This window comes from Schistocerca nitens, chromosome 1 (assembly GCF_023898315.1).
Source record: "Schistocerca nitens isolate TAMUIC-IGC-003100 chromosome 1, iqSchNite1.1, whole genome shotgun sequence".
Lineage (NCBI taxonomy): Eukaryota > Metazoa > Arthropoda > Insecta > Orthoptera > Acrididae > Schistocerca > Schistocerca nitens.
The window spans coordinates 881497571-881517212 of NC_064614.1; the positions used below are offsets into that span (position 1 = coordinate 881497571).

Genomic DNA, 19642 nt, shown 5'->3' on the forward strand with positions numbered 1-19642 from the left:
CTAGACCTTACACAGTTGCCATGGTGTGACATATGCTGACAGTAAATAAATTGTTTTAAGCAGAATATGAACATTTCCTGGGAAATTACCTTTCTTGACTTGCATTCTTTTTCAATAAACTTTAATTTACACATCTATTTATATCTTTCTGTGTTGATGCACAATTTCATTCAGATAGTTCCATATCTTCACCAATTTCTTTCCTTAAACTGCTGCCTTACTTATCCTCGCCACTCTGAATTAACTAAACTGAATCGCTTCTAAATCGATTTGTGGCTTTTTCTTGTGAATGACGATAGGGTCTGTCCTTGTTTCAGATAAGAGATGTTACCATACCCTAGGTTTCTCTTTTTGTGCTTTGGGAACAAGCAAGAGTATCCTATTATAATATTGTGGCTTTTATTAAATCATCAAATTGTGTTGCTCTAGCTTTTGACAACTACTGTTTAGCTTTCAACAGTAAACATTTTGTAGAATATTTTCAGCCACTCAGCCTTTTAACTAGTATATTGTAGATGAAAGCTTTAATTAATAAATTATGCAATGTCAAAAGGGGTTGGAAGGGTTGTAGGAAAGTGCATTGTATCTGTAAGGGAACACACACAAAAGATGCTAAAGCTATTAATTCCAGAGTATTGCTCCAGCACTTGGAGTCCCTGTCAAGTATTAATGACTGCATACATCGAAGTGAGTTCATTGACATGTACCATAACAGGTTGGTACACACAGAACAAAACTGTAACAGATATGCTTAGGGGATTTTGATGTACTGGCAGTAAGTTTTTATATCCATGAACATGTATGTGCTGTTCAGCTGTTTCAAATGGTTCTGAGCACTATGGGACTTAACATCTGTGGTCATCAGTCCCCCAGAACTTAGAACTACTTGAACCTAACTAACCTAAGGACATCACAGACATCCATGCCCGAGGCAGGATTCGAACCTGCGACCGTAGCAGTCGCGCGGTTCCGGACTGAGCGCCTAGAGCCGCTAGACCACCGCGGCCGGCATGTTCAGCTGTTTCTGCGGTATTAAATGCTTGCTGTAATGTTTATAAAGAGGAAATGTTGACTGTCCTCAAATGAAACTGCACTGTAATTGTTTATGAATTCATAAATGCTATGTTAACATTCTAAAAATGTTTGTACGGAAATAAACTGAAATTTGTTTCACAGGTATGATAGTAATCCTAGCCCATCTGATTCAGAAGAAGACTCTGATGAAGCGTCAGACAAGGAGAAAAAGAAGGAGAAAAAGGAAGAAAAAGAAAAGAAGGAAAAGCCTCCCAAGAAAGCTAAGACTGTTGTACGTCTTTCTTTATCTTTTTATATGTGTGACACAGTTGTTATTCTTAGAGCAATTTTTTACAGATATATTAATACTGTTTGAATGATGCCAACTTTTTGATTGTTGCAGTCTGAAAAACCAAGAAAGAAAAGAGAAAAGAAAGAGAAAGATGAAAATAAGCCCAAGCGTCCTGCAACTGCATTCATGATGTGGTTAAATGCTTCACGTGAGAAGATTAAGGCCGACAATCCGGGCATTGCAGTGACAGAAATTGCAAAGAAAGGTGGAGAAATGTGGAGGGAGTTAAAGGATAAATCAGTAAGTATGAAAGACAGCGGACTTGGGTTCAAAAATGGTTCAAATGGCTCTGAGTACTATGGGACTTAACATCTATGGTCATCAGTCCCCTAGAACTTAGAACTACTTAAACCTAACTAACCTAAGGACAGCACACAACACCCAGTCATCACGAGGCAGAGAAAATCCCTGACCCCGCCGGGAATCGAACCCAGGAACCCGGGCGTGGGAAGCGAGAACGCTACCGCACGACCACGAGCTGCGGACGCAGACTTGGGCTGATTGTATGAAGCAGTTGGCCTAAGATTAACGCAGTAAATGACCTCAGATCAGACTGAACATGGAAATCTGTATTGTACAAACTCTGATCGCAGATTATATCAACTTGAATTAGGATCATTTTTGACCGAAGAAATTTCATGAACAGGGTAAAGTTCAGCTGCAATCATCAGTTCACATTCAAATGATATTCCAAAACAAAACCATCGTTTTGTGCAAATATAAGTTAAAAAGAAGTTAGTAATAAAGGAGTTATTGTCACAAAAATTATTAAGTAATTATGTGAACACACCACTTTCTCACATCTGAAGCTCGGATTGCCCCCCCTCCCCATTAAGGTTAGATAATTATCAACTATGTAAGTAATGGGTGCAAATATTATTTTTGACTTAGAAAATTGCATGGCACTGTTTTTGTACAGAGAAATAAATTGTGAAGATCATGCCATGAATTACACCTGGTACTTGTCAACACAGGAGAAAAGAAACTGAAGCAGATTATCAGATACCTCCATGTAAAACCCATTGCAGTAGTCATGCTGGAGAGACTAGCTGGCTAGCTGATATTACATGTAACTGTGATGCATTCTAAAGGTTGTAAATAAACAAAAGATCTCGGTGGAAACAGAAATAATTAAACCATTTACTTACACTGCAGTTACATCTTGTGACATAACACAAAACAGGTTTTGATTAAAGCTGAATATCCCATGTAGGATATTGTAAATATTAATGTGTTCAGTGCTACAATATTCTTTTTGACTAAATATTAAATGCTGTTAAAGAAAGTACATTTCTGCAGGGAAAAAATTATAGCTATGTCAATAGCTCAACAGATCAAAATGTTTTGAGCATTAATCACATAAAAATATATGTGCCTTTTTGCATGCTACCATTTGAAAAACACCTTGTTTAGATACTTTGAACTGTTTGTGAAGTATGAGGGTGTTGTGACCACATGATTCATGTTTTGCTTGGAAAGAACACTGAATACAACTCCCTCAACCCTCCTGTGAATATAAAAACCAGTGTCTTGAGAACAATGATATATATAGCTCTGCTCTCAACTTTAAATACAATTTCAATATGTTAGCTACATTTCGTAAAACGCAATCAGTGATGTAAAACGAACCATGCGCAAAGTCTAGCAATGGTTGTTGTTCCCCCCCCCCTGCAAAAATCTTAAATTATTTTGAAATGCTTTATTTCGTTGGATGCAGCACAGTAACTGAGACAAAATAATGAAAGGAAATTCAGTCATTTATTGAGCGAAAACATGAAACTGTAAAATGTGAACTAATCAAATTTTGTTGTCAATAGTTTTCTTAAAATCAGATGATAAGTATTTCATTAGTGGCCCGTATGTCCAGTCAACTGTGTCACATTTTGTGAATAGAATGAACAAATGTGGAAAATATATAAAATTTGTCTTGCCACATGAGTGAGGACAAACAAAGCTGCAGTTCTTTGAAATGGCCTTTGTTTTGCTGTAAGATGATTGCACTAGTGAAAAGCAGCAGTATCATTTTCCCACTGGTGAACTGAATGTGTCACTGATTTAATGGTTTCTAGACGTTATTTGCCCTTTCCCACCCAGTTCAGTGATTACAAAATCTGCTGACTCTTAATTTCTACCTTTCATGGGAATTCATAGCCGTTTGACCTACGCATGATAACGCTACAGGTAGAACTGACAAAGACCTTAGCATAGAAATAGAACCGAACATACAGTAACTATATTTTAAGGTTAGGGAAAGAATTTCGGTGCAGTCAAAAAAAGTCACATTTTGTTTTCCAATCACTATTATAGCACAGAGTTTGGGCACTTTAGGCTATAGTAGCCGAAGGCCATGAGTGTAAACAAACTATAACTTTGATCACCAGTGGGGAGAGGAGTGGTGCAGACAAACAAGCCCCGCCCCTCTTCCCCAGGACAGCAGCCTACAGCAGAACTGACACACTGTCAGGGGGATCACCGATCTCTTCTGGTGTTGTAAGCGTCATAATCAAAATCCAGGATGGACCAGGATTACTTGCTTCACTTATCTTCAAAATAAGAAAATAAAACAATTGGCAATGCACAACACAAAGCATTCATGGGCAACTACCACACAATTATTGCTTGTTGAGGTTAGCAGGGTATTGTTCAGGCCTGACCTATACTGGTATTCGATGCAAACTCAGTTCAAAACATCCGTCACCTAAATTCCCACCTTAAGTGTCCGCATTACACCAGCTTTCGAGCTTTAGCTGACAAACAAACGAGCATGGGTGTTTTGTTGTTATAAAATGCTAGGTCCCTCACACGGGGTTTTTTTTAGACAAACTATGTAATCGTCCACAATTTGCATGAAATTGAATTATTGAGTGCATTGATACGGCATTACATTCATACACTTTTTATTTTGCAAACAGGTTCTTATGCACTTTACCTTACCCAATTGGGCTTCACCAGATGATGTACAATACCATTAACTGGAAACTGGTTAAGTTTCTAATATTTATAAGCAGATAATAAAGCTGTTTTGAATTATCTCTGATAAAGTAGTTCCTCTGGATACAGTTCACTGTGAAATAGCATCTGTTAAGTAATTTTGCATATTGAGGTAGAGTTCACATTTATTGCAAAATGCTAATTTTTCTGGTCCCTATTTATGAATATATGTAAGACAGCAGGTTTATGAAAGAGTAACAATGAAAGAGCACAATATTACTGAGATAAATCGAAAGTGACACTTCACCTGCATCATAGCCCGCTAATATCCAGCTCAAAACTTTAGTACAGATGTAATCGTTAGGCTTGAAACAACATTGACATACCTGTGTGCTCATCTATGCAGTGATTGATTTCTCGAGCAATTTTAAAGTGAAAAACTTAAGTTGTTAAAGTAACAGTATTTACAGTAAACTATTTATCATCCAAAACGTTACTATCCAGCCCTCCATAGTAATTGGCCTATGTAATTAATATAATAATACTTCTTCCTTGTAAAATCAGAATTAATTTATTGTCTGTGCTGTACTTTTCCAAAGCTTTAGAAAGTGGGGACCATCTAGAATGCTGTGTACTCCTTCAAAACGTTTTATGCATCTTCTGTGCTTCTAGCACATTTGGAGTCACAATTATGAAGCGCATGCTGTGTTGTCAGTATTGAATAAATTACTTGATCCACTCTTCAACAAATTATACTCGGAAGCACTCTTCCAGTGATCAGCAGAGTGGAGCTGGATCAGGTAGCAGGACCAGTTCACAGGTAGAGTGTGGCTGGAAGGTGGTCTCCCAGCATGGGGTGGAGTATAGAGGTGAAGAAAAAGCCGTCCCGTGTACAGAATGCAGCTAGCACATTTGTAACAAAGGGCTAAGCTCAAATAACAGTAACTACACAACTCATAAATCTTGAACTGTAAAACAAGTGTGTAAACCGCTATGATAACCACTCACACATGATGAACATAAGTAGCATATGTACAAGATCTGTTCAAAAAATTCCGGAACTTTGCATAATTTTTTTACATTTACCTTTTACTTATTGTACACGATCACCTTTGAAATACTCTCTTCCACAATTGATACACCACTTACAATGCCGTTTACACTTCTGGAAGCAGCTTTGGTACGCATCTTACTGGATCATGTGAAGCACAGTCTGTGAATTTTCTTTTGTCTTGTCTATTGTTGTACCAACGGGGATGAATCTGTGGATGCGTTGTTATGACGCAAGAGCCATGAAATGTCTCACCACATTTCAGGCCTCTTCCTTCTCACATTTTCTCGCAGGTGTCACAACACGTCCCAATAGTACCATCGATTAACAGTTTGTCCTTGTGGCACAATTTCAACAAATTCATGATAAACTAATCCTTCAAAAGTCAGAAAAAAGAAAACTATTAGAATGACTTAGACATTTGACCTGACCTGATGAGCTTTGTTTTGTCTTGGAGAACATTTCCTGGCCCTGAACCTTGATCTCTTCATCACAACTGTAAACCCACTTCTCATCACCAGTTATGATTCTCTTAAGGAACATTTCGGCTCATTTGTGCAATCCAAAACTCTTCACAGATTGGGAGGCAAAGATCTTTCTGGTCTTTACTCATGAGCCATGGGGCAAAATTGGCGGCAACACAATGCATTCCAAAAATTCAGGATTTCGTGACAGGATCCAACTGAAATATTATATTCCTCTGCAATCTCTTGGGCAGTCAGTCTTTGACAGGCACGCACAATTTCGTTGACATTCCTGACATAAGCATTGTCGGTAGACAACGAAGGGCATCCTGAGTGAGGGTCATGCGTAACTTCTGTGTGACCATTTTTAAACCATGTGAACCATTTGTGACACCGAGTATGGCTTAAATACTCATCACTATAGGCTTTCTGCATCTTTTGGTTTGTCTCTGTAAAGTTTCACGAAAAATCTAAAGCAGACATGTCACTCCTCTAACTCTGCCATCTCGAAATTTGCAGACTGCGAGACAATGCTATACTCAATACAGCACTGAACAAAAACTAACAGATAAGCAACAATGAAACTTCTGGCAGTTACACATTAAACACAGGCGTGTGCAGGGATTCCAACCTCATTTCACTCCAACACACAATTGCCACAAAATTACGAATGTCTTGGAATTTTTTGAACAGACCTCATAAGTTAGTAACTGTCAGAATGTGGCTCAGTAGTTGTGCCCTGGAATATTCAGGTTCAATCTCCAGTCAGTTCTTGGATCCCCCCCCCCCCCCCACCCTCCCTCCCCCATTTGCCACTTTTTTCACCTCTGGTAGTGTTTGTTAATGTGGAAAATGTTGAGTAGTTTAAATTTAGGACTAAGTGTTCAAAAAAATTGTACAGCAGCTATAATAGCTGCAGAATTTTGCTTGCACAGTACACTATAGCTATCAGTGCCTTAGATGAAGATCCTGAAATATGTGACACTGTTCATCTACAAAAAAATTCCAGTGCCATCAGATAATTAAGCTAGCAGGAGTCATGATGCAGTTAGTGCAGAATTTATTAACAAAGTATTTACGTAAAAAAACTGTTACAAAAAGTGGAATAGATTTACCAGTTGAGAGTTTGAAAGCCTGATTTTCTTTTCATTTCTTTTAGCTCCTGTTCTTTAATTTCTCCGACTACTTTTAATGTTACCATTCTTAATACATGTTCTGCAAGCATGCTGTGTACTTTTACGTTCACACTCGAGGCATTCCAACCTTTTTTTTAAAAACTGATATTTTCACATCAAGCTGCCCACATTTTCTTGTTTCTTGGGAAGCAGTAAAGACACTGAAGATTTTATTTACAGAATCCTAGCTTGTGTGTTGTAGTTAGTTATTTTTATTTCAAAATAACAGTGTTGTGCTGCTATAGTTAACTTTCGTTATCATTCTTACCAGCTCAACGTAAATAAATTCCTCTTATTTCCATTGTCATCAACAAGGATAACATTAAGTTTATTTGTATTATCTCATTTACTGATGTTGTAAAGAGCAACAACATTTAGTGTTGTTTAAATCTGTCAAAACAAGAAATGAACAAGATCATAGCTTATAATATTATAAGGCACTTTTCAGGCAGCATATTTGCTTTAAAAAATTTATCAGAACATACTACAATGGATACAGATGACTGCTTATAACTTCACAATAAAATCTGTACAGTTATTGTAGGAGTTGGAAATAAGAATAAATTATGACTTTAGAACAGCAGTTAGCTTCTGTCCATCTGTAACAGTGGGTATGATGAAATCACCATGTGCAGTTACATAAAGATGAAATGTAACAATTGTAAAGGCGTGAATGCTTTCTTGGTCCTTTTCTTAATATTGTTATAACACATTTTTAAACTCATCCAATCACCATTTTTCTCTATGTAAATCAAAATCAGCAGCAACTTTTTTCCATGTCTTTTCTTTATTGGTCATAGTAAATTTGGGTTTTTTGACCTATGTTGTGTCTTTATACTGAAACAATACAATTTCAAGCATTAAATCTTTTTAAACTGGGGAGAAGTTTGAAGGTCGCAGCTTTTCCTGCTTACTTTCCTCCATCACAACACTTCTGATAATAAATACAGTGTGTACCAAAAAGAATAACCCGATTTGGCACGTCTATATTTCTGAAACTAATCAACATACACAATGAATTTTGTTTTTTAATAAATGGGAAACTCAAAAAGTTTTTTTTTTATATATATCTTTTCATAGGTGTTCATTACTCCCCCCTTGAGATGCACGGCATATGTCAATGCGGTATTCAAATTGTTCCCACACAGCAGTGAGCATGTCTTGAGTTACAGCTTCCACAGCAGTTCATTCATTGTTGGTAATGGAGGTACATTAATAGTCTTTTGTAAACCCCCACAAGAATCACATACAGTCAGGTCTGGTGACCTTAGAGGCCAGTAATGTAAGGCTGAATCGTTTGGTCCATTGCAACCAATCCATTGTTGACTAATCATTTGATTTAAAAATTCCCTCACTTTCAGATGCCAATTTGCTGCCTAGTGGTAACCATGTAAAACTTGAGTGTTTGCGCTTCCCAACAGTACGTCATTCACGCACGTGTCTCAAATAATATAATAGTTACGATTTTTTAAAAATTGGCTGATTCTTTTTGATACACCCTGTATTATGTATCTATGCTGCATGATTAGGGTCTGTGGTCAAAGAATGGAAATCGTGTCAACAGCTGATTTTTTTTGCGTTGCTAAGTTTATTTCTCGCTAATTTAGATGTTGATCAAAGTTTAGTGTTACACTGTACCATGTGATCAAAGGTATCTGGACACCCTCAAAATACATACGTTTTTTACATTAGTTGCATTGTGTTGCCACCTACTGCCAGGTACTCGACATCAGCGATGTCAGTAGTCATTAGACATCGTGAGAGAGCAGACTGGAGCACTCCGTGGAACTCAGACTTCGATCGTGGTCAGGTGATTGGGTGCCATACGTCTGTACGCAAGATTTCCACACTCCTAAACATCCCTAGGTCTGCTGTTTCCAATGTGATAGTGAAGTGGAAACATGAAGGGACATGTATAGCACAAAACCGTACAGGCCAACCTTGTCTGTTGACTGACAGAGACCGCCGACAGTTGAAGCGGGCTGTAATGTGTAATAGGCAGACATCTATCCAGACCATTACACAGGAATTCCATCTGTGTCAGGATCCACTGTAAATACTCTGTCAGTGTAAATACTCTGTCAGTTAGGTGGGAGGTGAGAAAACTCGGATTTCATGGTCGAGTGGCTGCTCAGTGGCTGCCAGTAAATGCCAAACAGTGCCTCACTTGGTGTACCAAGTGTAAACATTGGACAATTGAACAGTGGAAAAAGTTGTGTTGAGTGACAAATCACGGTACACAACGTGACGATCTGATGGCAGCGTGTGGGTATGGCGAATGCCCGGTGAAAGTCATCAATCAGCATGTGTAGTGCCAACAGTAAAATCCAGAGGCGGTGGTGTTATGGTGTGGTCATGTTTTCCACCGAGGCGTCTTGCACCCCTTGTTACTGCTTGTTGTTTCACGTGGCACTATCACAGCACAGGCCTACATTGATGTTTTAAGCACCTTCTTGCTTCCCACTGTTGAAGAGCAATTCGGGGATGGCGATTCCACCTTTCAACACTATCGAGCACCTGTTCATAATGCACGGCCTGTGGCGATGTGGTTACACAACTATAACATCCCTGTAATGGACTGGCCTGCACAGAGTCCTGACCTGAATCCTGTAGACCACATTTGGGATATATTGGAATGCTGACTGTGTGGCAGGCCTCACCTACTGACATCAATACCTCTCCTCAGCGCAGCACTCCGTGAAGAATGGGCTGCCATCCCCCAAGAAACCTTCCAGCACCTGATTGGAATATATGCCTGCGAGAGAGGAAGCTGTCATCAAGGCTAAGGGTGGGTCAACACCATATTGAATTCCAGCATTACCGGTGGAGGGCACCACGAACATGGAAGTCATTTTCAGCCAGGTGTCCGGATACTTTTGATCACATAGTGTGTTTATACCATTGGTCGGATATGTGCTCTGTTTAGCCATCTAAAGCACGTTTACATTGTGTAATTAATTATAGGGAGAAAATGGATAACTGAATACTTAGATAATTAAAAACTCAATCTGTCACAATGTTTTCCACAATAAATTTTTTAACAAATAACTTGATTTGTATATTAACATTTGTGTGTTATCATTTCACAATATTTCTTAAAACTGTGTTGTATGTATGTAGGCGGAGTGACTGCCAGTAACATACTTCTTTCCTATAAATTTTTTTATATCCTAATTAGTATAGTAGTAATATAAACTACAAATGTTAGAGAATTCCATACAAACAGTGATGTAGATATAAATGTGGCAGTCAAATTAGAGGAATGCAAAAAAACAAATTAATACCTTTAGCTTTATCTTTTAGCATACTGACTTTGTTTTGCAGTGAGGTTTATTTTGCTTTTTGCATAAACTGACAGAAGAAAACTAAGACTTAATGTAAGAGTAATGACACTGTCCTGTGTTACAAAGATATCATATTGTACAGCAGCCAGAAATATCACACATCCGTTGTACATTTTACTTGCAATATATAACATGGAATACAAGAAAAGAAAATGTGGTCTTGCTAAACGTTATTCAATTGGTTTCGTATTTTAAATGTTTACTAGGAGTGGGAAGCAAAAGCAGCAAAGGCAAAAGAAGAGTACAATAAGGCAATGAAGGAATACAAGCCACCACCTGCTGATGAGAAGAAAAAAGAAAAGAAAGAACCAAAGAAACGTGAATCCAAACCTTCACCAGTTAAAGCGGGCGCCTATAAGAGTAAAGAGTACATAAGTGATGACAGTAGTGATAGTGATGATGAGAAGAAAACTGCTTCTAAGAAGGTGAGTACCTGACCTTACATTGTCATCTGTCCATATTTTGACTTTCTTGTTACATTTCATGACTAATCTTTTTTTTATGTTTCTCCCCACTTCTAAATTTTTACCAAGAAGGCTGATAGTGTTTCAAAGGAAAAGAAACCTGAAGTTAAGAAAGAAATAAAGGAAGAAAAGGCATCTGATGAAGAAGAAGAAGAAGATGATGATGATTTTGAAGAACCAATTGAGAAGACGCCACCCACCAGTGAGGATGAAGAGTCTGCCTCTGGATCAGAAAGTGACTAACTGGTATTTTTGTGAAAAGTGTTTGAACTTCATTCCAATCACTGTGACTCTTGTGTAAGACAAAACGTAAATGTGTAGTTACTGATGCACATCTCATACCTGAGAATTCTACTGGTGACTTACATAATATCAAGCTGTATATATTTACTTTTTTGTATTTGTTGCTAAGACTTTTTAAAAAATACAATAATTCTGTAAAAGCCATTTGTCAGTTATCTTAACTGTGTGATATACTGTCATACCATCATCATGCAAATAGCTTACTGCATGTGAAACCTGCCTGGAATGGATGGGCAACAGCCAAAATAATCTTAAAAGTAACTAAATTGGAATCCATTGGATACCAATGGTGCACAGTGACTGTCAAATATTCAAGTGTAATGGAGGACACCAGTCAGTCACAGAATCTGTAGTTTATTGCAGATCCATATTTCAACTATAACATAATCATCGTCAGTGCTAAAATACAAAAGCAGAATGAACCAGGAACAGGTAAAAAGTACATTTATATCACAGTTATACGAATTCATATTAGTGGGGACATAGTGATAACATCCCATTGCCAGAAGAGTCCTCAGTGATAAAATTGCTCCCTTATTATAGAGGAACACTAATGAGGTCCTTGCACAGGGAAGAACTTGGTGCTAGGATCTGCAATAAATAGGTTGTAAATAATCAGATAACTGCCATCAGAATGTGCGACCATGCTTAGACAGTGCTAAGGGTTTCAGCTGTGTGCTATACCATATTTGCCCAAACTTATTATGTAGATTCAGTTAGTTGATATCCCCACACTTACACAACCTAGAGTGACAATGTACCTCATTTATTTGCCATGGCGAGAAGCAACAAACAATGGGTTTCCCACTGACCTCAAAGTAAAACTGTCCCACTTGTTTATCCTGCTGTGTGAAATCAGTGAATATTATGTACTATGGAGCTAAACATTAATTGGATTGAGTTTCAAGAGTGTAATGATGGCTAAGCAGTTATTCTCAGTACTGGATAAAACAAGTATTTCAACACTGTACAGAGTGCAGAGCCATCCTCAAGATTAAGCATCTCATTCTGCTCCGCCACCTGATACTGATGAATGAGAAGTTTGCAATGATCTTCAGTCCACTAATAATTTTTCACCTGGAGCAGTCTACAAGTGAAATGGCGAAGAAAAAGGCTTAATAAATAGGGGACTACTACAGTTGAATGCTATGTCAAAACAGTTCATGGGAATGGCTGTGTCATGCACATAAGATTCACCAAGCAGTTTTATCATCTGTTCCAACATCTTAAAATGGTGTTACAAGCTAGCCTGTCCCTTGAAAGAACAATGAATTGTAAGTGCTTAGTCATTTTTGTCCTGGCAATTGTCGTGCAGCGGTTCTAAAAGGTAATGAAGTTAGATGTCCACCGAAGTGACAAAAGTCGTGGATTACCTCCTAATATCATTGGACCTCATTTTGCCCGGCATCTACAGCAACTTGATGTGGCATGGATGTGATAAGTTGTCAGAAGTCTCCTGCAGAAATACTGAGCCGTGCAGCTGCTATAGCTGCCCATAATTTCGAAAGTTTGGCCCATGCAGGATGTTGTACACGAAGTGACCTCTCAATTATGTTCCATAAATGTTACATGGGTGCCCAAACCAATCACTCGAACTGTCCAGAATGATCTTCAAACCAATCATGAACAATTGTGTCCTGGTAACATGGCAAACTGTCATCCATAAAAATTCCATCATTGTTTGCAACATGAAGGCCATGAATGACTACATACGGTCTCCAAGTAATCAAATATAACCACTTTGTCAGTGATCAGTACATTTGGCCCAGAGGACCTCATCCATTAAAAGTAAACACAGTTCGCACCATTATGGAGCTACCACTAGCTTGTACAGTGCCTTGTTGCCAATTTGGGTGCATGTTTTCTTAGGGTCTGCACCAGACTTGAATCCAACCCTCGGCTCTTGTCAACTGAAATCAGGACTCATCTGGCCAGGCCATGATTTTCCAGTTGTCTAGGGTTCAATTGGTATGGTCATGAGCCCAAGACAGGAGCTGCAGGCGATGATGTGCTGTTAGCAAAGGCGCTCGCTTCGGTCATCTGCTGCCATGGTCATCTGCTGCCATAGTTCATTAATGCCACATTTTGTGTCACTGTCCTTATGGATATGTTAATTGTACATTCCACATTGATTTCTGTGCTTATTTCATGCAGTGTTGCTTGTCTGTTAGCACTGACAACTTCATGCAAACGTCGCTGCTCTCTGTCACTGAGCGAAGGCTTTCGGCCATTGCGATGTCTGTAGGGAGAGATAATGCCTGAAATTCGACATTCTCAGCACAATCTTGACACTGTGGATGTCAGAATCATGAATTACCTAATGATTTACAAAATGGAATGCCCCATACTTCTAGCTCCAACTGCCATCCCGTGTTCAGATTCTGTTAATTTGCTTTGTGAGGTCACAATCATCTCGAAAACTTTTCACGTGAATCACCCAAGTACAAATGACAGCTCCGCCAGTGCACTGTCCTTTTATACCTCGTGTACATGATACTGCTGCAATTGGTATATATGCATATTGCTATCCCATGGCTTTTGTCACCTCAGTGTATATGCCGTAAGTGTTACTGTGAGATCTTTTGTTATCAGAGTGGTATGTGACTGTGCGCCCCTGGCAGAACTGCCAAAGTTGCACTACCTGTCCTCTCTCCCTTAAAAATACCTTTCTGCTACTTTGTACACAAAGATTTATTGTATGGAGTGGCAAGTAAATTACATATCCCTTCCCATCTTTTGTTTGCTTCGTTCACCATCACACCTTGCCCCCAGTTCTGAGTCGACAAAAATCAGAATCCTTCAGGTAAAAAGCATGTTTGCTACTTTTTTATTTTACCCACTTGCTGACCTTCAATGTCATATGACACCATAGGAACTCCATTGTTAAGCCCAGATCAGCAGTGTAGTCAGCAGCTATGTCAAACAAGTATACTGTTGTCCCAGAAACCATATTTGTGATAGAACTCTGTTAACTAATAGTTGTTTCTTTATTATGCTACTTGGCAAAATTTCACTGTGGCAACAGCATGTGCTTAGAGTTGGAGGGTGAGGGAAATGCTTTTTGTTACAGGCAGAAAATAGGAACATGAGAGGTCCTACAAACCCCATCTTCTACATCTCTGTGACCCTAGCTATAGTGTTGAGAGAGGAAGTGTACATTGAAGAGTTACTGACCAGTTGCCCCAAAACTTTGTGGTGTTTTCATCATCAGCAGAATCTGCAGTTACACATGCAGCAAATGCTTCTTAACACAAGTATTTAAGAAGATATATGATACTGATTTGCAATTCCAGCTCTGATCACTATGCATAGCCAAGAATTTTTAACATTAAAATTTACTATATCCTCTCTTTTACAGAATAGAGTGAACTGTTTTTTTTTTTCTGATTTAAATGGTAGCTGATTATGGATCAGGATCTTTCCCCGACACTTTGTCTCTCGTGAAACAACAAAAAACTCCATCACCACAAACATGCAGACAACAATAATACACAGTACTAGATAGGTAAACAATGATACATGGTACTAGGTAGGTGTGACTTATTCAGTTGCTTATCAGTGTACATATGTGTGTAATAGTTAGTCTCATTAGTTTTAATCAGTTGTACTTTTTGGCTGTTGGTCTTATGGGCTCTTAGCTTCAGATCCTTGTCAAAAAGTTAAAAGTTTATTATAATTCTTGTTATAAGCTAATACAACTTAATGATAATTTTGTGCTTTTCACAAACCCGCGGATGGCTTTTGAGACTTCTGAAACAAAAATTCTTTCATTGATTACAAATAATTATGCTGTACATAACTGATGATAAAACTACAAATATAATAATAACAATAAACCAGTTCTCCTTTGTGTACTTTAGATAGTCCAGGTGTGTATATAAAGATACTTCATGAATTATTTGCATGTAAAAAAAATTTAAAAATAAAATCAGATATCAAAACGGCTATACTAATGTCTTAATAGTTGGTTCCATCCACAAATGGTGCTAGAGCAGGGTGCCGCAACCAATCCGTCTTCTCAATAAATCGATATAATGTGAGTGAAAGACCAGGAAATGCTGCCACAAAGAACTGCTGCAGTCGCATTGTTGTCTGGATGTCCATGTTTTGCATACTGTTTAGACAATCCCTCATAAAATTCAGTAACCCAACTGGTGTATTACTGTAACTAACAACTGATGGTGCTATTTCTGGCAGGAAAGTGCGCACCACAGACACCTGCAGTATTAGAAAAAGAAAAAAATTACAGGAAAGAACAGGTATACATATTAGTGAAATAATACATATATTTTAAAATCAACCAATTTTTTCTGTAACTCTTCTGATTTGTTTGAAAATATTCTGCAATGCCTGCCATGTGAGTATTATTTGGAAGGTGAAGAAAGGATCAGCATCAAAATGTGAAAAACGTTAAAACCCAATGACAGATTAAGTGTAAGGCAATTGAGACGTCATCTGAGTTGTCCTATTATTGAAGTATGCTTCGCTGGAAGATGATTATAGTAATTCTCAATGAAATATCATTAGCTGGAAACCAAAGAACTTTACATTAGTTCAGTGTGCCAGGAGAGAGACGAAACAAACCAATCTACTTTTGCGGGCTAGAAACATTTGCAAGTGAACTACACAGTGAATCAGAGCAGGAGAGAAGTTTCATAGTGGCGAAATATGTCACATTCTCCATTGTCCTCCAGAACACATGCAACCCTGCATCATAGACAGATACCACAGATGTAATCAAGAAGCTCAGGATGGAATATTTTGGACTTTTATATTTCTCATTCCAGCAGCTTGAAGAGTGGAGTGTTACTAATTTTGTCGTATACTTCCATGTCCTATTTTCTTATAGAATTATCATTTGGGGTTATATAACTAAAATAAATACTGTAATGTGCCTATTCAGTAAAAGCCAGCAATAGGAGTATCGTATAAAGTAGATAATTAGGTTAAATCTACGTCTCAGTAAATTTACTACGCAGCTGTTTTTGTTACTAATAATAAAAGTAAATACCTGTTACACAATCACAATACAAGAAACAATAGTAATTTCCATGTAAACTTACTTTCTTTTGTAAGGTTTCAAATTGGGGTTTTGTGTTGTGGTGAAGATATCTTTACCAACTCCCATTAGATGTTAAACAATAGATTGGGAAACCTTATAAATTCAAAAGAAAACTAAAATTGTACCTTATTGAACACTCATTCTGCGAGCTATCTTCAAGGACTTAATGGGAATCTTAAATGCTTGATGTATAACAATGTTTCTTGTATACAGACCTTTGTTGTTATAGACCTATATAAGCATGAGTCATGTAAATATTTAACTAACATTAGGAGATAATCATGTCTATGAAGGTAAGTAATTAAATATTGGAAATTTTATCATTACTTTTTACAAAGGTATATGCCTTATTCTGTAGTTTAGTAACCTTGCTTTGCAATATGTGGGCCGTGTATCATTGTGTTTCAGAACGCCGCCCCCTCAGAATGGAACAAAAGCTGTTTGGCGGGGCTTGTAACATTGTATATGCTTTTGCTTTGATTGACTGCAGACTTCTGCATGACTCATCTCCTCTTCCAGCTCCTTGGAGGAATAAAGAAAATCTCATGAATAATGGTTCAAGTGTTCCTGCACTGTCTACTGCGGAAACTTAAGATCATTTAGACAGATTTGCACTGATCAGCTAAACACTTTTCTATTTTAGAGTTCACCTTGGATGGTACTGTACACAGATTCATGATTAATAATAAAGTCTACAGCAATTTCATCATCAATGTTAAGATGTCAGAGGTGTGGCTTTCGCATGCTCTGCATAACGTGCTCTGCAGTCTGTGCTTTTATGTGCACAACAAAATGTACAAGCACTTCAAATTAAATGGATAGCACAGAATAAGTTATTTTGTTTGCACTATCTGACAGAGGATGTAATAAATTTTACATATATTTTTCCCACGTGGAATGTTTCCCTCTATTATATTGATATCAGAGGATGTAATAGGTTGGAAATAGAGGGTTTGATAGCCAAAATTAACAATTTGGCAAACTTTTTAGAGCCACTCGTTTTAACAGCTTGGAGTGAGATGTTGGAATCAGCTGTTGGGGTGAATGGAATACAAAACTCCACTCTGAAAACCAATTTTGATATCATTCTCATTTTTTACATCTTGAAATATTTGTGAATTTTGTTTTTCTTACTAAATATTTTAGTGTAAGTACTAGAAATACTTAATGAGGCAGTAGAAAATCCGGAATGGAATAACAATATACATACATTGCTCCACTGGTGCTACTGCAGTTGTGTCACTGACATCTCCTACCCAAGTAAAGACAGAGCCACATGTGAGAGCAGACATGTGATCTACCAACTTAGCTGCAACCTTTGTGCCATATTCTGTGTTGGCACGACCACTAACAACTTGGGCATGAATGACCACTACCAAACTGTGGCCAGGAGACAGCTGGACCACCCAGCTGCTGATCGTGTCACCAAACACAATGTGCTTGGCTTATGAGTATTGGGAACTCTCCTGACAACATATCCTTCATTCCTGTAATCTCCCACAGCTTCAACCTTTGCTAGTCCCTTCTCCCACGCCAGCCCTATGCATACCTGCTTTCATCCTCCCCACCCCCTTCGTGCACTTGCATATTTCTTTCCCCTTCTTTACTCCTCTTTTCTCTCCTCGTAATACATATCTGTATTACATTATATTTCAAAATACTATCAGTCGGTTTTCCTCTCTCTTTATTGTTCCTCAGTGCCCCTCCATTTTTGCTTCATTTATCTTGAACCAGTAATCCATGCTAAGACAGTTCTGTCTAATCTAAAAGTCTTAGCATTGACATCCGTTCCTCAGTACCGTTACACCTGTTTTGAGTATCTTCAGTTGTTGTTCAAACTGTTTTGGGGATCCAAATGGTTAAGAAAACACCTCTGCTCTCCACATTGCACATTGTTTTTGTATCACTTCCAGCAGCGATTGCTAAAAAAAGTAAAAGCCAGTCCACAAGTTGCAAATGTACAGTTTGCAAAATCAGAACTAAACCAGGCCTGAATGGACACAATAAAAATTCTGTAATTTTGTACTGGTTCTATGTTAGATTAATATGTTACTTATTTAGTATTTTTAGAATTATTTTGAAAGACTTTTTCAATACTAGATGATGATGTGGTCTTCAGTCTGAAGACTGATTTGACGGAAGTCCCTATGCTATTCTACCCAGTGCAAGTCTCATCTCGGAATAACCATTGCGACTTGATTAATTTGAATCTGCGTACTGTATTCATGCTTAGATCTACCTCTAAATTTTTTAACCCCCCCAACACACTTCCCTTCATTACCAAATTGACTACTTCTTCATGCCTTAGATGTGTTCTATCACTGATTTCTTTTCTTTACTCAAATCATAAATTTCTTTTTCAATTTAATACTTCCTCATTAGTTATTTGAACTACCTAACTATTCGTTAAATGATAAAATCATTTTAAATATCCACCTAGGTTCTCAATGGCACGGCCTAGGCTGATATTTAAAATGGTTTTATCATTCATACGTTATGTTAAGGATATGGATCCACAAATGAAGAAACTAATACCCAACTAGTCTTCGGCATTACTCTACACTCTGGACAAATGCCTTCAGGAGACTTAAATTTATATTAGTTTGTAACAAATTCTTCTTTTCAGAAATGCTTTCCTTGTTATTGCCAGCCTACATTTCATGTCCCCTCTACTTCAGCCACTATCTGTTATTTTGCTGCCCAAATACCAAAACTTATCTACTTTGGTATCTCATATCCTAATCTAATTCCTCCAACGTCGCCTGATTTAATTTGGCTACATTTCGTTACCGTTACCTTTACCATTACCATCTTTTACCTGTTAATATTCATCATATAACGTATTTTAAATACACTATGCATGCTTTTTAGCTGCTCGTCCAAGACCTTTCCCATCTCTGACAGAATTCAGAATTTTGAAATCCTGTAACTTAATGAAATTACCAGGTAGAAACCTAAGAGTGACTAAATTTGCTAAAAACACACATTCTGCTTTGAATATGCTTACAAGTGTGAAAAATTTTGTGTGAAAATTTTTTTGGGCGTCATCAATGCTCAGTAACAAAAGATTGGCATATAATATGAACAAATTTGAGAAGCAAATTACTCTGCTGTCGGTCCAAATGGTGCACCATCAAAGTGAATGAGGATACAAGTAAATCGGCACTTACCCTGCTGATTTTTTACGTTGCCATACAATCAGAGTAAATTTATAACAATTCAAACATCAGAGTGTAAAGCTTTCTAATGAAAGAAGTCTTGTACCTTACTGCTGGCTGTATTCGATGTGCAAAACATTAGATATATAATGGGTACTAGATGCTCCGTGGCTGTTTTCTTATTCATAACTTTTTAGATGACACTTAAGTAACTGCCATGAGTTACCGCATCATGGTAAACCAGTACTCAACAAGAGTGAGCTATCTACATGACTTCATCAATGTATATAAGATTTAAAATTACAAGGACACAGAATGGCTGGC

General features: G+C 37.8%; 1 protein-coding gene across 2 annotated transcripts in view; it reads left to right on the forward strand.

The window, feature by feature from the left end:
* The window catches only part of LOC126263922 (FACT complex subunit Ssrp1), a 97954-nt gene extending 86712 nt beyond the window's left edge, over positions 1-11242 (forward strand). The window contains exons 12-15 of one of the 2 annotated variants that reach the window (XM_049960954.1): positions 1177-1306; positions 1418-1606; positions 10538-10756; positions 10865-11242. In XM_049960954.1, the coding sequence (XP_049816911.1) occupies positions 1177-1306; positions 1418-1606; positions 10538-10756; positions 10865-11038 (712 nt within the window). In that variant the 3' untranslated portion in view covers positions 11039-11242. The remainder of the gene's footprint in view (positions 1-1176; positions 1307-1417; positions 1607-10537; positions 10757-10864) is intronic. The other variant, XM_049960955.1, reaches the window with a different exon arrangement.
* The last annotated feature ends 8400 nt before the right edge of the window (positions 11243-19642 follow it).